This window comes from Anolis sagrei, chromosome 5 (assembly GCF_037176765.1).
Source record: "Anolis sagrei isolate rAnoSag1 chromosome 5, rAnoSag1.mat, whole genome shotgun sequence".
NCBI classification, from domain to species: Eukaryota; Metazoa; Chordata; class Lepidosauria; order Squamata; family Dactyloidae; genus Anolis; species Anolis sagrei.
The window spans coordinates 7,774,245-7,798,945 of NC_090025.1; the positions used below are offsets into that span (position 1 = coordinate 7,774,245).

General features: G+C 44.7%; 1 protein-coding gene across 2 annotated transcripts in view; it reads left to right on the forward strand.

Moving 5' to 3' along the window:
- The window catches only part of LOC132777106 (5-hydroxytryptamine receptor 7-like), a 29,935-nt gene extending 22,695 nt beyond the window's left edge, over positions 1 to 7,240 (forward strand). For both annotated transcript variants that reach the window (XM_060779445.2, XM_060779444.2), the window contains exon 3: positions 4,276 to 7,240. In XM_060779445.2, the coding sequence (XP_060635428.2) occupies positions 4,276 to 5,047 (772 nt within the window). In that variant the 3' untranslated portion in view covers positions 5,048 to 7,240. The remainder of the gene's footprint in view (positions 1 to 4,275) is intronic.
- Positions 7,241 to 24,701: the final 17,461 nt, after the last annotated feature.

Here is a 24,701-nt window from a genome sequence, read left to right on the forward strand (position 1 = left end):
AGTTGCATTGACTGACCGACTGCCCAGAGTTCCATACTCCGCACTTTAACAACACAACTGTTCAATGCTAAGGCTTCCCACCAAAATGTAACTGTAGAGAAGAGTCTGCTGAACAAGCCATCTGTTGAGGAGTTACGAAGGTGGAGGCATTACTTTTCATTCATCTCTCGTATATTGTAGACCAGTACTGCCATCTGTTGAGGAGTTACGAAGGTGGAGGCATTACTTTTCATTCAACCCTCGTATATTGTAGAATTAATACAGTTTGGCACCATTTAGAATCATAGAGTTGGAAAAGACCTCATGGGCCATCCAGTCCAACCCCATTCTGCCAAGAAGCAGGAAAATCACATTCAAAGCACCCCTGACAGATGGCCACCCAGACTCTGCTTAAAAACCTTCATAGAAGGAGCCTCCACTACACTCCAGGGCAGAGAGTTCCACTGCTGAACAGCTCTCACAGCCAGGAAGTTCTTCCTAATGTTCAGGTGGAATCTCCTTTCTTGTAGTTTTAAGCCATTGCTCCATTGCATCCTAGTCTCTAAGGCAGCAGAAAACAAGCTTGCTCCCTCCTCTCTATGACTTCCCTCACATATCTATACATGGCTATCATGTCTCCTCTCGGCCTTCTCTTCTTTAGGCTAAACATGCCCAGCTCTTTAAGCCGCTCCTCATAGGGCTTATTCTCCAGATCATTTTAGTCACCCTCCTCTGGACATATTCCAGGTTAGAGTCAACATCTCCCTTCAATTGCAGAACTGGACACAGTGTGATTCCAGGTAAAGTGGTCTGACCAAGGCTGAATAGAAGGGTAGCATGACTTCCCTGGATCTATTTATTTATTTATTTATTTATTTATTTATTTATTTACAGCTTTTATATTCCGCTCTTCTCCTCACCCCGCAGGGGACTCAGGGCAGATTATAGTGTACACATATATGGCAAACATTCAATGCCAATTTTTGACATATGAACATATACAGACATACACAGAGGCTATTTAACTTTTTCTGGCCGCCAGGGGAGGTGTCGCTTTCATCGTCCATCTGCGACACTGATGAAGCACTTCCGCATTTCCCGCATGCTTCCCCGCTGGAATGCTTTGCTGGAGTCTTCTTTATGGCCTCATAAATCAGTTAATTTAGCCTCCCCACACTTTTAAGGTGGTACCTTATTTTCCTACTTGACAGATGCAACTGTCTTTCGGGTTGCAAAGGTCGACAACAGGCTACACACAATTGGTTGGAAACCCACTCCAACACGGGCTGGCTTTGAACTCATGATCTAGAAACTAGACTCCTGCACGCCAATATACCATTGGCTTTTTGAGCTACCTCATGACATTGTTGGCTCATGTTCACCTTCAAACAACGAGCATTACACTGACCACGAGGACTCCAAGATCTTTTTCAGAAGTACTACTGTCAAGCCAAGCATCGTCCCCTATTCTGTATCTTTGCACCTCATTTTTTTCTGCCTAAGTGGAGTATCTTGCATTTGTTGCTATTGAACTTCATTGTGTTCATTTTGGCCCATCATATCTCTAATCTGTTAAGATCATTTTGAATTCTGCTCCTGTCTTCTGGAGTATTAGCTATTCTCCCCAATTTGGTGTCATAGATCAATGCTATGGATTCATAGAAGTTGTAGCTTTGCAGGATCTTTAGTCTTCTCTAGTGTATCCCCAAATTACAACTCCCATGACCCCACAACATGGAGCCATGGCAGTTACAGCAGTGTCGAATTGCATAAATTCTACAGTTTGCACCTCTAATCTTTGGAGCAGCAAAAAACCAGCTCGCTTCATCTTCAGAATGACCTCCTTTCAAGTATTTAAACATAGCTACCAGGTCACCCCTCAGTCTTCTCTTCTCCAGGCTAAACATATTCATATCCGTGTTTCTAATCTGTGAAATGTTGGCAGTTCTGCGAATGTGTTGGGAGTTTATGCAACTGTGTAGGAGTGTCTCTGTGAAATGTTAGAGGTTGTGAGACACACGTCTCAGCAGCATTTGTGCACCGGTACTTGAGCCTGGAACAGTAAACAATACATGAAGGGAAGCCTTGTCAAGGGGGAATAGATGCATGATTTATAGTTTCCTTCCAATTACGCTCTCCCTGGATACATTGCGCAATGGATTGAATGTCTCAAAGGCAAGCCGAAATGAACCCAAACACAGCAGAGTGCTTATCAGTTGTCAGCAGAGTGTAACTGCACCGTCTGACCTTGTGCTGCTCACTGTTCAGAAAAACTCGATTCAGTTTTCATCCAAGCTCACCAGAGGCTTTTAATCTCGACACATTGCACTTTGTACAAAATACGAGGGTTATCCAGAAAGGAAGGTTACAAGATATTTTTTTTAAAATACAAAAAATGAATATATTTTAATAAAACTTACATGGATTCTCATATAGGCATTACATTATTTTTTTTTACATAATCACAATTCAGTTCAATACATAGCTCAATGCTACTCTGCTGCTGAGTACGCATGCCCAGTGTGGAACACATCTCACCATGCTAAAACAGTGGATGTGGCTCTTAATGAGACATGCCTCATTATCACGGGGTGTCTGCGCCCTACACCACTGGAGAAATTACACTGTTTAGCTGGTATTGCACCACCTGACATCCACCGGGAAGTAGCAGCCCATAATGAAAAGACCAAGGCAGTGAGATCTTCAGTTCATCCCTTGTTTGGGTATCAACCAGCACGTCAATGACTTAAGTCAAGAAATAGTTTTCTAAGATCTACAGAGACACTCTCTGGAACACCTCAGCAAGTGAGAGTCCAAAAGTGGCAGGCTCAAACCCAGAACCTCAACCAATGGCTGATACCAAATGAGAGACTTCCCCCTGGGCACACAGAAAACTGGGCGACTTGGAAGGCACTGAACAGACTGCGTTCTGGCACCACGAGATGCAGAGCCAACCTTCAGAAATGGGGCCACAAAGTGGAATCCTCGACATGCGAGTGTGGAGAAGAGCAAACCACTGACCACCTGCTGCAATGCAACCTGAGCCCTGCCACATGCACAATGGAGGACCTTCTTGCAGCAACACTAGAGGCACTCCAAGTGGCCAGATACTGGTCAAAGGGTATTGAATCAACTACCATGCTTGCAAATTTTGTGTTTTGTCTGTTCATTTGTTTTGTTCTGTTAGAAATGTAATACAATTGTCTGGTTGCCCTGACACGATAAATAAAATAAAATAGTTCAATACATTTTATCATCCCTGGGACGAGTATTGGATGCCTGTGTCATAGAAGTTTCCCTCTTCCTTTATCAGCCAGTTCATCACTTCAATTTTCACCTCATTGTCATCGGAAAAGTGTTTTCCACCCAGGTATTCCTTCAATTTAGTCAACAGATGGTAGTTACTGGGTGCCAGATCGGGGTTGCGAGAGGGGTGGCTTAAAACATCCCAACCAAATGAAGTCAACAACTCTTGCATTGCATGAGCGGTGTGTGGACACACATTGTCTTGAAGGAGACAGACTCCCACCATCAGCATCCCATGACGTTTGTTTTGGATGGCTCTGCGAAGTTCCTTCATGGTCTCACAATATATTCCGTACCCATTTTGTCACATGCTGACTTGACATTATGTCCTCTCCATAAACTGAAATGATTTTGTGATAAATCACAGCGGCATTCATATTATAGAGCAAACTTCTCACTTGGAGGGAAACAGAATGAGGATGCTCATCCCTAACCTTCACCACAATGCCAGTCGATGAGCTACTGATGACTGGCACTGCTCGTTCTCTTCCAACTTTCCCCACGAAAATTCCCCGTGAGAGCTACATGCCTTGCAACCTTACTTTCTGGATAACCCTTGTATAAATACAGATCAGCATCCCCTGATCCCTTCTCAGTCAATAGTATATACAGCGATATATTCATGACGTAGGCAACAGATGCACGGGAAGAGATGCAAGGCAAGAGACACATGGGAATAGAAAGAACAAATTCTTCCTTCCTTCTTTTATACCCACTGCTTGCTCGTCACCAACCAGGGATAAAAGTGAATGATGCAGCCCTCATCATAACTGTCACATGGCCATAACTCAGCCTTTTCCATCATGTCCCTTAAGTTACATATCGCCACCCACTTAATCACTCTGCAGGTGTGTGTGTGACCACATGTCCATTAGAACTGTATTTTCCACCTGTTTTACACAATAGGGTTACAGCCAATGCATTCCTGTCTAACAGTGCATTATCTATCTAATAAGCCCAATGTCACAGTCTTTGCTCCCTGTTTTCTAGGTACCTGGGCATCACACGGCCGCTGACGTACCCGGTGAGACAAGATGGGAAGCTGATGGCCAAGATGGTGTTCATCGTCTGGCTTCTCTCCGCTTCCATCACACTCCCTCCGCTGTTCGGCTGGGCCAAGAATGTCACTGTGGAGCGGGTGTGCCTCATCAGCCAGGACTTTGGCTACACCGTCTACTCCACCGGCGTGGCCTTCTACATTCCCATGATGGTCATGCTGGTGATGTACCACCGCATCTACAAGGCGGCCAAGGCCAGCGCCCAGAAGCATCGCTTCATGGACTTCCCGAGATCCCACAGACAAGATGGGGCTTCTTGTGCGGAAGCCGGTGCCCGGCACCAACCCAGCACCAAGCGCAACAAGGCAGCGGAGGAGTGTGCCACGCTGTCGAAGCTCCTGCGCCAAGACCGCAAAAACATCTCCATCTTCAAGAGGGAGCAGAAAGCTGCCCGCACCCTGGGCATCATTGTGGGGGCCTTCACTTTCTGCTGGCTGCCTTTCTTCTTGATGTCTGCCGCCAGGCCTTTCATCTGCGGAAGCCACTGCAGCTGCATCCCGCTGCGGCTGGAGAGGACCCTGCTGTGGCTGGGCTATGCCAACTCCCTCGTCAACCCCTTGATCTACGCCTTCTGCAACCGGGACCTGAGGACTACCTTCTGGAACCTGCTGCGCTGCAGCTATCGCAACATCAACCGGAGGCTCTCAGCGGCCAGCATGCACGAAGCCCTGAGAGTGACAGAGAAGCATGAGGGCATCCTGTAGGACCGAGGAACCTCTAGGTCAGGCGTGGGAAAACTCTGATCTTCCAGGTGTTTTGAACTTCAACTCCAACAATTGTCCAAAACACCTGGAGGACCCAAATTTACCCATGCCTGCTCTAGACTCTCCTGGAGATGGCATTACTACATGGTGAGGGACTTTTTCACCTACCGAAAAATGAAAGAACAGGGCTTCCTTGCTCTTACTAAGTGCTCAGCATCCATTCTTTAGGTTGTCCTTTTCTGGAATAGCTTTGCAAATAAGTCTAAATAGGTACTACAATGGCGACAACGACAGCAACAACCAGAACCCAAACTCCCATAATATATCCATTTTAATCTAATCCATGAATAACACATCCCAACAAAGACATTTCTTAGCATCTTGGTTTTTAGGCCTGTTCTGGGGTTATTTGGGACACTGTTTCAGAACATTGCATGGGATCGTCTGCATCAGCTCTACTTTCTTAGATATGATTATCATGGTTTTCTGTGGACAAGCAGATGGCAACTGGTAGATGGCATAGGTTTTATTTATTTGTTTATCATGTCAGGGCAACCAGACAATTGTATTACATTTATAACAGCAAAAAACAAACAAACAGACAAAACACAAAGTTTGCAAGCTTGGTAGTTGATTAAATGTCCTTTCACCAGTATCTGGCCACTTGGAGTGCCTCTGGTGTTGCCACAAGAAGGTCCTCCATTGTGCATGTAGCAGGGCTCAGGTTGAATCGCAGCAGGTGGTCAGTGGTTTGCTCCTCTCCATACTCGCATGTCGTGGATTCCACTTTGTGGCCCCATTTCTTGAGGTTGGCTCTGCATCTCGTGGTGCCAGAGCGCAGTCTGTTTAGCACCTTCCAAGTCGCCCAGTCTTCTGTGTGCCCAGGAGGGAGTCTGTCATTTGGTATCAGCCATTGGTTGAGGTTCTGTGTTTGAGCCTGCCACTTTTGGACTCTCGCTTGCTGAGGTGTTCCAGCAAGTGTCTCTGTAGATCTTAGAAAACTATTTCTAGATTTAAGTCATTGACGTGCTGGCTGATACCCAAACAAGGGATATGCTGGAGATGTCTCTGCCTTGGTCCTTTCACTATTGGCTGCTACTTCCCAATGTCAGGTGGTGCAATACCGGATGTCAGGTGGTGCAATACCGGCTAAGCAGTGAATTTCTCCAGTGGTGTAGGGCACAGACACCCCGTGATAATGTAGCATGTCTCATTAAGAGCCACATCCACTGTTTTAGCGTGGTGAGATGTGTTCCACACTGGGCATGCATACTCAGCAGCAGAGTAGCATAGCGCAAGGGCAGATGTCTTCACTGTGTCTGGTTGTGATCCCCAGGTTGTGCCAGTCAGCTTTCGTATGATATTGTTTCTAGCACCCACTTTTTGCTTGATGTTCAGGCAGTGCTTCTTGTAGGTCAGAGCACGGTCCAGAGTGACTCCCAGGTATTTGGACGAGCAGATGGCAACTGGTAGATTGCATAGGTAAAGGTGTCTGACTCTGGGGTGTGATGCTCATCTCCATTTCTAAGCCGAAGAGCCGGCATTGTTCGTGGACATCTCCAAGGTCATGTGGCCGGCATGACTGAAGGGAGCGGTAGATGGGATATGTTCTGCATTTCAAAAATTAGAGCTGACAGGTGAAAACTGGTGTCGTTTTTGGAATCGACAGGTCAAATACACCCAGAAACACAGCTAAAATTTTAAGCACCAAAATGTGTGTCTGGCCATCAGATCCACAAAAGTCAAACCCACAAAGGTGGAGAGCCAATTATATATCACAGTCATATATATATATATATAGCAGCAAAACAGAAACTCTATGGAAAGATGGCTCTTCCAGTGAGCATCAGCGAATGTCGATGTGTGTGCGCAAAATGTGCACCTGCCCATATGTGCAATGTTCATGTCTCTTCGCAAGGGTAACTTTATGGGAGCCCCTTGCTGAATGTAGATGTTGTGAAACGCCTCAGTTCCAATTTCCTGCCAATGTAAATCCACTTACATAAGTTCCATACTAAATTCCAGCCCATTTCTTTTACCCCATTTGCAAGAACTTTCTTGGGTGGTTGCCTAGGGGTGATTTCACCTCTCATAGGTAACCAGATGAGTTTCTACTAGCAGTGGAGCCATGGAGAATTTGTTCTGGGATTTCACCTGAACTTTTAAGGAACCACACAAGGTCTTCAATCTATTGTCGGGATATTATTTATATATACTTAGGTGGTCCCTTGTTATCTGAGTATGATGGCCTTCCAAGTGTAGTGTCTTGGTGGTGGATCCATAAGTGACTGTAGAGCCTTAATCTTGACCTGCATGTTCTCCTGCTGTGAGGTCATTGGTTTCCAGGTGGAATGTGGTCCCAGTCAGGGTTGGCTTGATGCACCAGTTAACAACCTGGCCGCCATCCGTTGGACCAATTGAAATTTCCAGGCCGTTTTCAAGGGCAGCCCCACGTAGAGCGCATTACAGTAGTCCAATCTGGAGGTGACTAAGGCGTGGGCCACCTCTTATGCTAATGGTACAAATGTCCCAAGCCATGGGCCAACCATTCCCCAATTCCTGCTAAATTATAAGAACCACATTAGCATGTTAGGTGAACGAGACCTACTATATCTTTCTTCTATCTGATTGAATGCGTGAATGGAATCTTTTTCTTTGGGGACTCATTCAATCTTGCAATCACCTTCCTCTGCCACCAGAAGTGGTCAAAACAGAGCTTGGGAAAGTTACTTTTGGAGATTAACCATAGCCAGAAACGCTCTTCCTCTCCTCTTTGAAATGTAACTTTTTTTCATCGAGGCTGATGCTTTCAGGCATTCACCAGACTCCTACATGACCTTCTACTAATGTAACTTAGGGCACACCTGCACTGGAGAATTAATGTGGTTTGATCCCGCTTCAAATGGCATGGTTCAGTGCTGTGGAGGAGAGCAGTGGGTTAAACCCTTATGCCGGCAGGACCGACAGGTTGCAGGTTTGAATCTGGGGAGAGCGCGATTGAGTTCCCTCTGTCAGCTCCAGCTCCCCATGTGAGGACATGAGAGAAGCCTCCCACAAGGATGGTAAAACGTCTGGGTGTCCTCTGGGCAACATCCTTGCAGACAGCCAATTCTCTCACACCAGAAGGAACTTGCAGTTTCTCAAGTAGCTCCTGACATGACAAAAAAAATAGTGGAACCCAGGGGGTTGCAGTTCTACAAGGTCTTTAGACTTCTCTGCCAAAGAGGGCGCCAAACTACAGATCCCATCACCCCATAGCATTGAGCCATGGGAGTGATGGAGAAGCAAGATCCCAACAGGACTCTCGCTTCAACATCTTCTTCTGGCCCCTTCTACTCTGTTTTGTATTGGGAAAATTTACAGAGCCCCATTTCCCAGTGGGATCCCCACAAAATCAGAATTCCACAATATTCTGTGTTGACAAAATGAAAACAGTGTAAGTTCATTTATTTGTTCAGCAAGCAAAGAATCAAACTCCAGACCAAACCAAGCAAGCAGGCACATCTACCTTCTCTTTACTTACTTTACTTACTTACTTAGTCGATCTCTCGTTGTCCAAGTATGATGGCCTTCCAAATGTAATGTTTTGGTGGTGGATTCACAGTTGGCTGTAGAGCCCTAATCTTGACCCACATGTTCTTCCACAGTAAGGACATCGGTTTCCAGGTGGAAAGCGGTCCCGGTCAGGGTTGGCTTGGCATGCCTTCCTCTTGGCACATTTTTCTCTTTCGCCCTCCATTCATGCCTCTTCAAATTTTGCAGCACTGCTGGTTACAGCGGACCTCCAACTGGAGTGCTCAAGGGCCAGGGCTTCCCAGTTCTCAGTGTCTATGCCAGAGTTTTTAAGGTTGGCTTTGAGCCCATCTTTCAATCTCTTTTCCTACTCACCAACATTTTCGATTCTTTAGTTCGGAGTAGAACTTTGGGAGACGGTGGTCAGGCATCTGGTCAATGTGGCTGGTCCAGCGGAGTTGATGGCGGAGGACCATTGCTTCAATGCTGGTGGTCTTTGCTTCTTCCAGCACGCTGGCATTTGTCTGCTTGTCTTCCCAAGAGATTTGCAGGATTTTCCAGAGGCAGCGCTGATGGAATTGTTCTAGGAGTTGCATGTGACGTCTGTAGATAGTCCATGTCTTGCAGTTGGGAAGACAATAGCTTTATAAACAAGCACCTTGGTATCCCTATGGATGTCCTTATCCTTAAACACTCTCTGCTCCATTCGGAAAAATGCTGCACTTGCAGAGCTCAGGCAGTGTTGCATTTCAGTGTCGATGTTGACTTTGGTGGAGAGGTGGTTGCCAAGGGAGCGGAAATGGTCAACATTTTCTAACGTTGTATTTCTGGCATTGGAGAGGGATTGGCCGATGACTGCTGGAAGAGCCCTTTGGTTTTTCTACCTTCTCCAAATGTGTATCAATATATCCCCCATAATCCCCAGTCAACACTGGCCATCCCTGCTGTGCATTATGAGAAGTGTAGTCCCTTACGTCTGATAAATGCCGGGTCTGAAAGCTATTCTGCTGCTTTGAACGTTGTTTAAGAAACATTCCTTATATCTCTGACAAATGCAAGCTGGAACACCACTATCTTAATTAGGCGACCGTCTCAACATATGAGTTTAATTTTTTTGGAAGTATTCTCACTGGTGGCCATAAGAAAAATAAACCATCAGCATGTCAAACAGATAGTGGGGAGACATTAACTACATGTTAGGTTTTTGTAGATGCTTTATTATTGGGTTGGGTAAAGGCAGGAGAGAGACTCACTGTTCCAAGGGTTAAAAGTAAAGTTCCACTGTAATTTAAGAGCATCAATTGAATAAAGCTGTGACTAATTTACTAGCTGGTCTTTGAATTCTCTTAATTTCATGCAAGCTTATAGGCAGCGGCTGCAATGTGGCCTGTTAATGATGTTCATTGGGATGGAAAAGATGTGCACATGGCAAGCAGGGAAGCATACTCTCCTGTTATGACAGTCTGGGTGCATTTGCATGTCGAATTGTGCATTGATTAACATCATATTGGTGTTTTAGCATAATTGTGCTGTCACACACTGGGCCTATAGCAGTTGGCTTTTGAACAGGATGTGCTCTTTGTGCCCAACGGGAAGCCGGGGTGCCTCAGCTGAGAGGCCCTAAGGATTTTCCTATACAGAGTCTTTAGAAGCTTGAAAGGTTTAACAAAGTCCTTCATTATTGCTTGTCAAATATTTCTTAGATCTTCAACCAATTAAACAAATGCTTCAAGGCTTTGAATCAACTGGTGGCTTTCTTAATCTTGTCCACAAGGGACAGGCAACTGGCTTTGTGAACTGTTTCGTTTCTTTAAGAGGAAAACCCTTTTTAACCCCTCCTTGGGCGATCTACTTTCTAAACTTTGCTGGTGTGGGCTCTACTCCCAGCTCCAAACTGTTTCTTGGGTCCCGAGTAGACCTACCAGTCAAGGCTTTGTAGATTCTCCAGCTGGAGTCCTTTGGAACTGTTTCCCCCGGATCCTGTGAGAAACTAAGCTTCTCTACATGTTGCAACCCAGAGCAGGAAACTGGACCCACAGACAATAATTCACCACACTTGACTTCAGGAAACACAATCCTTTTTTATTGAAGAAAGATGAGTACAAAAATAGAGGAAATATGCAAGGTAAAAAGCCACAGTAAAAATCAGCAACAAGAAATGTCCATGAACAAGATCAAAAACCCACAGTAACACTGCTAAATCCTGGAACCTGTTAGCAATCCACTAACCGTACTTGAAGCAACTAGGAAGCCTCTTAGGCCACTGGAATCAGGAAACCTGCCAAGGATGATGCCTGAATCTGGAGTGATGCCTGGTCTGAAGATGCATCCAGGTGAGAGGTACTTAAGGCCGAGAAATCTATTACGTGACACGCCTGCAGGCTTTGTTTGCATTTCTCTCAGTCTAGCTGTCCTTTGTAAACTTTGAGATTCTCCCCTGCTCTGCCAAATCTGCCCTCTCCTATCCTCATTAGAGAGACAATGTGTCAGATTCTCTGGGAGGAAAAGGGAGTGAAAGTTCATCGCTTGGCTCTGAAATATTCTCATAGGAATTTGGACTTTCACTTTCCAAGGCTGCAGGAGTTTTACTACACAAACCATCATCTCCTACATTGCCCTCAGAATCAACATCTTCATTAGCATCAGGAAATACAATCAGAGAATCAGGTTCAGGTTCACACACAGGCTGAACCCCAACACTACAGGTGGAGCTAATCTACGTCCTGTAACTAAGCTTTCCAATGCAAGGCTGACCTAAAATGGCTCTCTCTCCTCCCAGAGCCCTGGGGAAAGGGGTGGAACCAAACTTAACAATGATTGATGGGTCATTGGCCCTATAATTGCAAACCAAGGGAAGCCACCTTATTGCAATATGCATAGAACTTTGGAATACATGCAAACACTCAAAGAAAGAAAAGGAATTTGGAGCATTTGGTACAGCCGTACCAGCACAATAATAGAGTTGGAATAGAGCTCAAGGGCCATCCAGTCCAACTGCCTTCTTTTATGCAGGAACACACAATCAAAACTCTCCCAACAGATGGCCATCCAGCCTCTGCTTAAAAACCTCCAGAGAAGGAGACTCCACCAGACGCAGAGGCAGCACATTCCAATGCTAAACAGCACTCACGATCAAGAAATTCTTCCTAATGTCTAGGTGGTTGACCTTGGGGTCTTTTCTATCTCTATGATTCTATGAAGATGGTGGAGGTCCAACTCACATTACCCAAACTCACAAACTGAATGCCTTGGTTTGATAATCTACTGTTTCCATTCAACAGAATCATTGTGTAGCATAATATGTACAAAACTTTGTATGCAGAAAGTTACATTACTAAACAAGGATGTGTTATGAATAATTTCTCAATAACTTTCAAGTATAGTAAGGTAAAGGTTTCCCCTTGACATTAGGTCTACTTGTGTCCGACTCTGTGGGGTGGTGCTCTTCTCCATTTCTAAGCCGAAGAGCCGGTGTTATCCATAGACGCCTCCAAGGTCATGTGGCCAGTATGACTGCATGGAGCACTGTTACCTTCCCAGCATAGTGCTACCTATTGAGCTACTCACATTTGCATGTTTTTGAACTGCTAGGTTAGCAGAAGCTGGGCCTAACTTCAGGAGCTCACCCCACTCTCCAGATTTGAACCACCAACTTTTTGTTCAGCAAGTTCTGTAGCTCAGCGGTTTAAACCGCTGCACCCCCGGGGGCTCCACTTTAAAGCATAGGTTCTTTTTATTGCAATTTTCCAGTATGAGAAAAGGTATCAGAACTTTTACACTTTTACACAAAGAATGACATCTTTCTTTTCTTTTCATGTCAGAAGCGACTTGAGAAACTGCAAGCCGCTTCTGGTGTGAGAGAATTGGCCGTCTGCAAGGACGTTGCCCAGGGGACACCCAGATGATTTGATGCTTTACCATCCTTGAGGCTTCTCTCATCTCCCCGCATGAGGAGCTGGAGCTGACAGAGGGAGCTCATCCACGCTCTCTCCGGATTTGAACCTGCAACCTGTCAGTCTTCAGTCCTGCCATCACAGGGGTTTAACCCACTGCGCCACCATAAAAAACGACATTGGACATATAGACATACAGATTCTATGTCACTACATTGAATTCACAAACAACCTGTGGTTACATTAGCTAACAAGCAAAGGGGAATTACATTTTTTTTCTCAGCATTCACATTACCTATACACATTCATTCATCCTCATGCACCCAAATATTACCATATCCTTTCTCCCTCCTTGGAGAAGCACCAGCTTAGGCCAGACCCTGCTTTCCCTGCAGCTTGCCAACACACAATTCCAAAACTTCCGAAATGTCAAAATACATCATCTTTCCCTAAGAACAATGTCAAGGATCAGATCTCTGTTTTCTCTGCAGCAGAAACTGATTCCCTGCAAATGTATCATGACTCCAAAATTGCACTCTGTTCTCTTCTCATGAGAAAAGGAGCAAATGGCCAGACTTCTGCTTTCCATTGCAGATCTGCCACTCCCAAAGGTACATCTTCTCTCTCCTTCCCATAGAGAAGAGTGGCAGGTGGGTCAGACTCCTCTGGTCTGCCGCAATTTTGGAATTGTAATAAAATCTCTTATATAGCAATATTTCTTGCTCATGTTGTTCCAAAGTTGTAAATGAATGATAGATGTTTTCCCAGCCTGGAATATCCTGGCTTCATCTCAGTTCTCAGTTCCTGGCAGATGTTGAGTCTTCTTAATTGGTGATTGTAAACATAAGGAGACTTGTGTTGACTTCCTTCTTAATGTAAGGAATCTTGTAAACATTTCCTCAAGTTAAAGAACCATTGTCCCTGATAATGCAAACATGCTGTTTTTCACCAAAAGTTCAACAAGTCAGCAATGTCCACAGTTAATCATTGTCACTGGTCATCAATGTCAGCAGTTCAGCAACTTTTCAATTACAATCCATGAATTCTTCACCTCCTTCTTGTAGTTTTCCAGGCCTCGTTCCTTAGGATGGTATCTCTAGACTAGACATGAGCAAACTTTTTTGCTTTGACGCCATATTGTGGGTCTGGCTAGGAGGGCAAGGCCGGGCATACGCTGGGTGGGGAGGGTCTGGGAAAGGATGGGGCCAGGAGGGGGCAGGGCAGGGCCTGGGTCATCCTCAGATTGTCCTCCCAGCATAAGGACAGTGCTGCTTATCCCATCCTTATGCTGGAAAGAAGGTGCGGCACAGAGTGATTGCCTCGATCCTCCTTCCCATCCTCTTCCTCCGATCCTCGAGCTGTCCTTTTGGCATTATGTTGGGAGGAAGGTGAGATAGGCGGCAGCTGAGTGTGCTTCGGATCGAGGCGGGATCGAGAGCAGGGCCTCCCCAGACGATCTTAAGCTCCTAGATGGTTCATAGGAGGAGATACATTTGGATAGATAAGCTGGGCCAGAATCTTTTAGGACTTTATAGGTTAAAGCCAGCACTTTGAATTGTACTCAGTAGCAAATTGGCAGCAAGTGGAGCTGATGCAACAGAGGAGTAGTGTGTTCCCTGAGCGCCGCTCCTGTTAGTAACCTGGCTGCCGCCCTTTGGACCATTTGAAGCTCCTGAACAGTCTTCAAATACAACCCCATGTAGAGCGCGTTGCAGTAATCTATTCAGGATGTAACCAGAGCATGGACCACCATGGCCAAGTCAGACTTCCTAAGGTACAGGCGGCAGCCAGATTACTCACCGGAGCATCATGCAGGGAGCATACCACCCCTCTGCTATGTCATCTCCACTGGCTGCCAATCCAGTTTCAAACACAATTCAAAGTGCTGGTCTTGACCTATAAAACCCTATATGGCTCCGGCCCAGCGTACCTGTCCAAACGTATCTCCTTCTACGTCCCATCTCGGAGTTTAAGATCTTCTGGGGAGGCCCTGCTCTCGGCCCCACCTTTATCACAAGTGAGACTGGTGGGGACGAGGGAAAGGGCCTTCTCGGTGGTAGCCCCTCGCCTGTGGAATTCACTTCCCGGGGAAATTAGGTCATCGACATCCCTCCTCTCCTTCAGAAGGAAGTTGAAAACATGGATATGGGACCAGGCCTTTGGGTAATCTGGCAGACCGACAAGGAAATGACGACCAGAGTTTGGAAAGGATTATGATAATGACAGTGATAATGCTGAATGGACTTACAGATTTTAGAACTTGGTGAACGTTGGCCACTAGATTGACTTTTCTTTTTAGTTGTTATTGTATTATTTGAATGTTTTAACTATTTATAATTGTTATATTTTTACTTTGTTGAATGTGGCATCGAATTGTGCCGATTGTAAGCCGCCCTGAGTCCCCCCCTCAGGGGTTGAGAAGGGTGGGGTAGAAATACTCGAAATAAATAAATAAATAAATAAATAAATAAATATGGACGCAGGTGGCGCACAACTTTTAACTGTGCAAATGCTCCCCTGGTCACTGCCAAAACCTGGGTTTCCTGACTCGGCGATGAGTCCAGGATCACACTCAAGCTGTGAACTAGCATCACGGCCAATAATTTTGCCACCCATATTGTTGGGAGATTTCCAGGAACTGAAACTTATGATTTGCATGTACTGGTAAATGTTTTCTCAGAGAAGTTACCATCTTTCCAACTTGAGCCTTTGTGGAGATAGCACAGGAATTGACTAGGAAGTTCTTCCCCATCTGAACACGAGGAAGAACTTCCTGACTGTGAGAGCCGTTCAGCAGTGGAACTCACTGCCCCGGAGTGTGGTGGAGGCTCCTTCTTTAGAAGCTTTTAAACAGAGGCTGGATGGCCATCTGTCAGGGGTGATTTGAATGCAATATTCCTGCTTCTTGGCAGAATGGGGTTGGACTGGATGGCCCAGGAGGTCTCTTCCAACTCTTTGATTCTATGATTCTATGACTCAACTTGTGGCATCTCTCCAAAAAAGTATTTCCTCTGGGACCTCTTTTGGGGCATACCTTTGCTGGTCTCTAGACTTAGTAGGAGGAAGGAAAGGTTACATTTTCTTTGACAGATGCCGGGACCCAATTGCATCTATTTTTGAATGTTTAATGCAGTTCTTGTTCTGGGATGTCAGCCAGAAAAGCACATGTTTGAAAGGCAAATCAAACAAATGCACCCAGCTGTAGCTTGGGAAGTGGAATAATCCGGCTACATTTGGAAAGAGAGAAAATATTATAATACAGCAACAGCATCATGTTCTCCATGCTATCCCGAAGGCAAATCGCGGACCTTCTCTTCCTCAAAGTCTGGGAGCCATATGGCCCACTTTTAGAAACTGCATATGTTTGTTTATCAGGTTACATAAAACGTCATCTGTTTCCAACGGAGACTTCACTCTCCAGGTGACAGAACATATGGCTTTCCGCCTCAGCAAACTCAAATGTCGTCTCGGAATAAAACACTGTGGGAGGAAGATGCCTTTTGGAAAACGCACATCTGGCAATTTGGCCCAAAAGAGGGTCTTCCGTCTCTCTTTCTCTCTTGCAAGGAAGAAGATTGTGGCCAAAATCCAATTTGCTACAGACATCGCGTAAAACAATTGCAATCCTTTGGTGACTCATCCATTTAGGCAAACCTTCACATCCACAAATTCTGCATCATCTATGGATTGAACTAACCACAGCTTGAAAAAACTGGGAGAAATGATTGAAAAATAATATAGTGTTGACATCTAATCCTAGTAAAGTGAACTATATGCACAATCATTCATCTAACAAATGCTGAAGAAACTGTGTGGTCCTGGGTACATATTTCCAAATATGTCATGCCAGACTATGTCAAATATGTCCTTTCCAAAATCATGCCAGACTCATCTGGTCACTTTTTTTTTTATAGAGTCGTCCCCATCTTGCTGATTTGAACTGCCGACCTTCAGGTCAGCAGTTCATCAGGCACAAGGGTTTAACCCATTGTGCCACCGCAGCATATGACGCCACTATATTGCTAAAGAGGATCGGAGACTAAGTGAGAACTCTTGGCCTCATCTACGCTGCTGTATAATGCAGTTTAACTGCATTGGACTGCATTATATTGTTCTACATTGACCATATAATGCAGTGTAGATCCAGCCTTAGATAGATGTAATAAATTTCTTTGGCAGTTGTGACACAGAAACTCTAGAGTGTTCAGAGAGCTGTCCCAATTGCTTTGGCTCAAAAAAAAACTTGTCACCGGAGATGGAAAAGTTGGAGAAAATGGGAACACAAAGAAGCGAAAGAGTTTTCAGGTTGTGAGCAATCAGATTTGCTTGAAGTTCGAACAATCTATTTTGGGTATAAGGTTCAGAACTTTGGAAAGCTCCATCCAAGTTCGGACTAAAACCTGGAGCGGACAAGGCAATGTAAAATTCGGCAAATATATAGTGAGACAGAAATACTTTCTCTCATAATGATAGTGTACCAGAGCTTGGGAGGACTTAGAAAACAGACTTGCATTGAACTCCAAGAATAGTAAGTATTTATTTGCATCAATGATTCCCAACCTTTTTTTAAAAAACCAGGGACTACTTGACCAGGGACCACTCTCCAAGATTAGTACCAAAAGGGTTATGAATCAGTTTTTGGTCAACCTTAGATTCGGTTTGGTTATTTGGGGTGCTAATTCAGAAAATTGCATTGGATAGACCAAATGTGAAGTCTTGGCTCTGCCTTTTCCTCTCCTCTGCTTCAGTTCCCTCTGTTTAGGTTTTCTGAATAGTGTAGATACCTTCCTTTGTATTAGTTTTTGGGTGGAGCAAAACACCCCACCCTACCCCCCACCCCCAGAGGCCAGCCTCAGTTATCCTATTCCATTTTCCTGTATAGAGCTCTCTTGCCAGACTCCTCCTCTTTTCTACAGCAGAGCTACTGTGATTTAGGCTTGGGATTGTCTAGTAATCCTAGACCCAAGCAATTCAAACAGGCATCCTTAGCATCTGCATTCAGCAGTATTTTTATACCAGCAGTCCAAAGGACAGCAGAAGCTTATGACCAGCTTATGCTTCACAAGAAAGAAGGTTGAGACAGTTTATAACCATCACCTTGCACTAGAGGCAGAAAACTTTCAAAGACTCTAGAAAGATGGCTGCAGCCAGCAAAGGCTCCTTTTGTTTTAAGTTACCTTATGACAGTCCTGAGTGGAATTAACCCTTTATTCATCTTGTTTGCAGTAAACCCATTTGGTTATCTTTTCACCTTGCCTAAAATGCCTCTCTGTGTTAAAGAGTCTCAATCTTATGTATTGTCGAAGGCTTTCATGGCCGGAATCACTGGGTTGTTGTAGGTTTTTTCGGGCTATATGGCCATGTTCTAGAGGCATTTTCTCCTGACGTTTCGCCTGCATCTATGGCAAGCATCCTCAGAGGTAGTGAGGTCTGTTGGAACTAGGAAAAAGGGTTTATATATCTGTGGAATGACCAGGGTGGGACAAAGGACTCTTGTCTGTTGGAGCTAGGTGTGAATGTTTCAACTGACCACTTTGGTTAGCATTTGATGGCCTGGCAGTGCCTGGAGCAATCTTTTGTTGAGAGGTGATTAGATGTCCTTGTTTGTTTCCTCTCTGTTGATGTGCTGTTCTAATATTTGAGTTTTTTTTAATACTGGTAGCCAGATTTTGTTCATTTTCATGGTTTCCTACTTTCTGTTGAAATTGTCCACGTGCTTGTGGATTTCAATGGCTTCTCTCTGTAGTCTGACATGGTGGTTGTTGGAGTGGTCCAGCATTTCTGTGTGAAACATTCACACCTAGCTCCAGCAGACAAGAGTCTTTTGTCCCATCCTGGTCATTCCACAGATATATAAACCCATTTTCCTAGTTCTAACAGACCTCACTACCTCTGAGGATGCTTGTCATAGATGCAGGCGAAACGTCAGGAGAAAATGCCTCTAGAACATGGCCATATAGCCCGAAAAAACCTACAACAATCCGGTCTTAATCTTAACAGAAGGTATACAGATAGCCCCCAAGTAAAGCCAGACACTATAGTTTTCCCAAAGGCTCAGGCATGCCATCATACCATATCAGCTCTAGTTTCTGATACAGAACATGCCCTGTTTCAGAAAACAGCATTGGATAGACCACATCAGCTCTAGTTTCTTCGATATGGTTATCATGGTTTTCTATTGGCAAGAAGATTGTGACTGGTGTAAGTTCTGTATCTCAAAAACTAGGACTGGTGGGAGAAACCATTGCCATTTTTGGAACCAGCAGATCAAATATACCTAGAAACAGGGCAATCATTTGAAGGCATTGGCTAGGGTTGCAAAAAAAATATCAAATACTGAATTTATAAGTTTCAGAAATGTATCATAGCCCAACAATTGCCAAATATGATGGATCTAGCTCTCCTCTTTTAAGTCCCCACAATCTACCTGGCTTAGTATCATTGCACGGCATTGTGGGAAATGTAATGGGTGATTTTGGGTCACCATAGCGGAGCCCCTTGACAGATTGGACATCTCCCTACACTCAAGGCTGGCATCCTGTTTTGTACCTATTTAAGTTCCTAAACACATGTGGCTGCACTTTTTTGGTCATGGCACCAGGCCCATATTCAGTTCATTGTTGTGTAAGCAGAGCTCCACAAACATCCCTTAGCACATTAACTATTAATCACTGCCTTCCATATTGTGGAAATAGCAAGCACATCTGCAGATTGGTACTTGGTTGCAGAGTGTCAGCAGAAGGAAAGTGTAGGATGACCATCACTGGGCGCTGAGGGTGTAAATTTACACTACCGGAGGACAATGTAGGATCTTGGCTTGGATTTATGTATTGATTGTTCCCAAGTCCACAAAAATGAGTCTGGAGGGAAAAGCAAAACCAGACCACAGATGGAAAGAAAGACATACGTGGCTGACCGAACATTGGGAGGAGTGTGGTCAAAATATTGGCCAAGTAACAAGAGGCTACAAGCCATGGATTGCTTTAAATGGTAATGTTTATTAAAAGTTTCAGTGTATATTGAAAAAAAACCAGAAATAAAGAAAAGTACAGGATTGAGGAGAGGAGATGGATGTTATATGCCAGAGCACCACATCGGTTCAGTAAAATCAGCAAGCAGTTTATTGAAGGATATATGTAAGCAAAGTAATAAAAATGGTATCCACAATATAGTCCAAAACAGTATAATCCAAAGGTAATAGATAGTCCATGAACATCAAGGTGCAGACGTAAAAACACAGGATCCAAGGATGCAAAATCCAGAAGAACAAAACAGCATGGAGCTCCAATACACAGAACAGAAACCTGGCAAAACTTGAAACATGAAACCAGAAATCCACTTGGAAACAAAACGGTCATGAAACTCCAACGTTGACCAGACTGATCTAAAATCCTTTCCCCGTCTCACATAAAGCCTTTCATGTCTCATGAAAGGAAAGGAAAACATTCCGTTTAGCTTTACAACCAGATAAGGATTTTTTTCCTCTTTTTTCTAATAAACGGGCTGACCTTGGGCAAGCTTGGGAACTTTCTCTTATTTTACAAATGTCTTGTCTTCTATCTTCTATTTCATGAGCTTCCGCACCTAACAATTCTCCTCAAAAGATAGTTCCCCAGAGAAAGGATGCTGTTGGACCCTTCCAGGAATTTGACCTTCAGATTCTACAGGAGAAGCACTCTGGTAATTAGAAACCTCAAAGCCAGGACTTGAAAGCTCATCCCCAGGAAAAACCACCATCCCCATTGACATCAGACACAATCACAGGCTGAACTATATCACCGGAGATGAAGGAGAGGAGGAGGAAAGAAGAAGAGGAGAAGGAGGAAATAGAGGAAGGACAAGAGGAAAGGGGAAGAAGAAAAAAGGAAGAAAAAAGAGGAGAAGAGGAAAAAGAAAGAGAAGGAAGGGAAAGAAGAAGAAAATGAAGAAGAAGAAGAGGAAGAAGAGAAAGAGCAGTAGGATGATGAGAGGGAAAGAAGAAGAACAACAACAAGAGGAGGAAGAGGATGAGGAGACAAAAAAGTGGAAGAAGGAGAAGAAGAAGAGAAAGAAAAAGAGGAGGAGAGGTAGGAAGGGGGGGAAAGGAAGACGAGAAAAAGGAGGAGAAGGTAGAGGTAAATGACTTCCAATCATTCTGTGGAGCAGCTAGCTAGTAGTCAGCTGCATTAAATCACTACTGACCGAGAAGTCATGAGTTTGAAGCCAGCCCAGGTTGGAGTAAGATTCCGAGCATTAATAGTCTAGCTTGCTGTTGACCTATGCACCCCAAAAGACCGTTGCATCTGTCGATAGGGAATATAGGTACTGCTTTATGCAGGGAGGCTAATTTAACTAATTTACAACACCATAAAACCTTCCAGCAGCATGCAGAAGAATGAGGAAGTACTCCATCAAGGACTCGGTGTCACAAGTGGACGGTGAAGCGGCAGCTCCCCATGTGGCCGGAACCGAGCATATCCTCATGAAGACAGAAAGGCTGGAATGTTAAATTGCCTCTGTGTCTGTTTATATATGTTGTATGTCTAAATGGCATTAAATGTTTGCCATGTATGTGTGCATTGTAATCTGCCCTGAGTCCCCTGCGGGGTGAGAAGGGCAGAATATAAATACTGTAAATAAATAAATAAAATTTAAAAATCTTCACTTTGATTGTCTTATATGCATATAGCTATTCATACCTTGCTCTGCAACAAATTGTGGAATATTCTGTACTTTTGATGAGTTATTCTTTCTAACCACTTATAGAATCAAAGAGTTGGAAGAGACCTCATGAGCCATCCAGTCCAACACCCTGCCAAGAAGCAAGAATATTGCATTTAAATCACCCCTGACAGATGGCCATCCAGCCTCTGCTTAAAAGCTTCCAAAGAAGGAGCCTCCACCACACTCCGGGGCAGAGAGTTCCACTGCTGAACGGCTCTCACAGTCAGGAAGTTCTTCCTCATGTTCAGATGGAATCTCCTCTCTTGCAGTTTGAAGCCATTGTTTCGCGTCCTAGTCTCCAGGGGAGCAGAAAACAAGCTTGCTCCCTCCTCCCTGTGGCTTCCTCTCACATATTTATACATATTTATACTTAAACTAACGGTTACTAAATCACGCTCTTTTCCCCCCTACAAAAAGTATATAAGGGGTTTCCAGCCTTTTAGAAATATTGCTAAACTAAATATCGCAATAAACTCAGGATCTTTGCTAAATTTCACAATGACTTTGAAATACTGAGGAAGGGTTGTGTGAAAAATTTCCTGGGGATTTCACAGCCCACGATTTAGTGTCCCAAGGGCCACACTTTGCTGCCCACTGCTTTTAATATACAAAGCCCTGGGCTGCCCAAACTCCTTATGTTATCCCCAGAGTAACTTTAATCTTGGATTAAGCAAAAGGGTAAAGCTAAAGCTTTCTTATGAGAGGATAATTTCAGTTGGCGCATCTTCCTAGAATCCACTAATGGACCATTGCATTAAAGTTGAGCAGTTTCATTGTCAAATTTTGCCAAGGACTTTTTACTTTCTTGCCAGAAAATGAAGCGTACTATCAGCAAGCTGGGGTATAATTATGGAGATGGTTTGCATTTATGCGCCTGAGCGCAGAGAGATGTGCCCGCTGCAGAGCGGCAACCCACTCCTCATCTAAATTGGGGGATATTGAAAATGCAATAGAGTCGGATGTAGAGAATGCATGGTTTTTGGGTTATTTATTTATCGTGTCAGGGGCAAACCAGACAGTTGCATTCCATTTTTTAACAAACAAACAGACAAACAAAACACAAAGTTTGCAAGCTTGGTAGTTGATTAAATGTCCTTTGACAAGTAGCTGGCCACTTGGAGTGCTTCTGGTGTTGCCGCAAGAAGGTCCTCCATTGTGCATGTGGCAGGGCTCAGGTTGTATTGCAGAAGGTGGTCTGTGGTTTGCTCTTCTCCACACTCGCATGTCGAGGATTCCACTTTGTGGCCCCATTTCTTGAGGTTGGCTCTGCATCTCGTGGTGCCAGAGCGCACTCTGTTCAGTGCCTTCCAAGTCACCCAGTTTCCCATGTGCCCAGGAAGGAGTCTCTCATCTGGTATCAGCCATTGATTGAGGTTCTGGGTTTGAACCTGCCACTTTTGGACTCTCGCTTGCTGAGGTGTTCCAGCGAGTTTCTCTATAGATCTTAGAAAACTACTTCTTGATTTAAGTCGTTGACGTGCTGGCTGATACCCAAACAAGGGATGAGCTGGAGGTGTCTCTGCCTTGGTCCTTTCACTATTGGCTGCTACTTCCCTGGAGATGTCAGGTGGTGCAATACCGGCTAAACAGTCTAATTTCTCCAGTGGTGTGGGGCGCAGACACCCCGTGATAATGCGACATGTCTCATTAAGAGCCGCATCCACTGTTTTAGTGTGGTGAGATGTGTTCCACACTGGGCATGCGTACTCAGCAGCAGAATAGCATAGCGCAAGGGCAGATATCTTCACTGTGTCTGGTTGTGATCCTCAAGTTGTGCCAGTCAGCTTTCGTATGATATTGTTTCTGGCGCCCACTTTTTGCTTGATAATCAGGCAGTGCTTCTTGAAGGTAAGAGCACGGTCCAGAGTGACTCCCAGGGATTTGGGTGCGCTGCAATGCTCCAGTGGGATTCCTTCCCAGGTGATCCTCAGAGCTCGGGATGCTTGTCTGTTCTTGAGGTGAAAAGCACATGTCTGTGTTTTAGATGGATTAGGGAACAGCTGGTTTCCCCTGTAATGGGCAGTAAGAGCACCTAGAGCTTCGGAGAGCTTCTGTTCAACCATCTTAAAGCTCCCTGCTTGAGCAGTAATGGCACGATCATCAGCATAGATGAAACTCTCTGTCCCTTCTGGCAGTGGCTGGTCATTTGTGTAGATGTTGAACATGGATGGAGCAAGCATGCTCCCCTGAGGCAGGCCGTTCTTCTGTTTCCGTCATCTGCTTCTCTGGCAGTGGAACTCAACAAAAAAGCTCCTGTTTTGTAGCAGGTTTCCTATGAGGCGGGTGAGGTGGTAGTCCTTTCTGATATTGTACATTTTTCTCAGGAGGAGACGGTGGTTCACAGTATCATAAACCGCTGACAGGTCTATGAAGACAGCTCCTGTGGTTTTTGGGTGTATGGCACTAACAGCAGCTTCAAAGCCAATGGGACTTTGGTCTGCCTAAATAGGAGTCTGTGTCTAGCCCAGGCATGGGCAAACTTTGGCCCTCCAGGTGTTTTGGACTTCAACTCCCACAATTCTTAACAACCTACCAGCTGTTAGGAATTGTGGGAGTTGAAGCCCAATACACCTTGAGGGCCAAAGTTTGCCCATGCCTGGTCTAGATCCAGGGAAGTCTTGCTACTGGCTGGTTGCGGCTTGGGGAGATCCTTTGTTGAGAGGTGTTAGCTGGCCCTGATTGTTTCCTGTCTGGAACTTCCCTGTTTTCTGAGTGTTGTTTACTATCCTGTTTTTTACTGGCCAACGAGGTCAACTCTAGGACTCTATGATCCTATGATTCCAATTCCCAAATGACAAAATCAAGGAAGTTTGAGAAACACTGATCTACACTATAAAATTAATGCAGATTAACACCTCTTTAACTGCCATGGCTCAAAACTCTTGAATCCTGGCATTTGTAGTTTTGCAAGGGCTGCAGGCAAGATGAGATGCCATGGAGCAATGCTTTGTTGACGGAGGAGAAACTGTTCCAGAGCAATGTACCTGTTAGTGACTGCGGGAGAAGAACGATGACAAAAAGGTTTCCTCTTTCTGAAATGATTTGACTCTCCTAAGGAAGAAAAAAAACTTGGATTCATTTCCACAGTAGTCATGACAACATCTCAGACTTCTCTTGGCGGGTGACAGGAGAGAGGGAAACAGCTGATCTAATCCAGAAAGAGGTCCATTAAGGTTTTCTGCATAATGCCTTGCCCACTGCTAAGCGCCTGCAAAATAAATAGGTTTGCATTGACTGCTGGCACCCCGTCGGGTTGGAGAGATGGCATATGAATGCGGGATGCCAAGGAAGACATTCCATAAGGGACAGCTTTCGTCAGCCGGTCACGAACCATCGCAAGTTTGCAATATTTATTGGGTGGATTGTTGTAGGTTTTTTCGGGCTATATGGCCATGGTCTAGAGGCATTCTCTCCTGACGTTTCGCCTGCATCTATGGCAAGCATCCTCAGAGGTTGTGAGATCTGTTGGAACTAGGAAAAAGAGTTTATATATCATAGAATCATAGAATCAAAGGGTTGGAAGAGACCTCATGGGCCATCCAGTC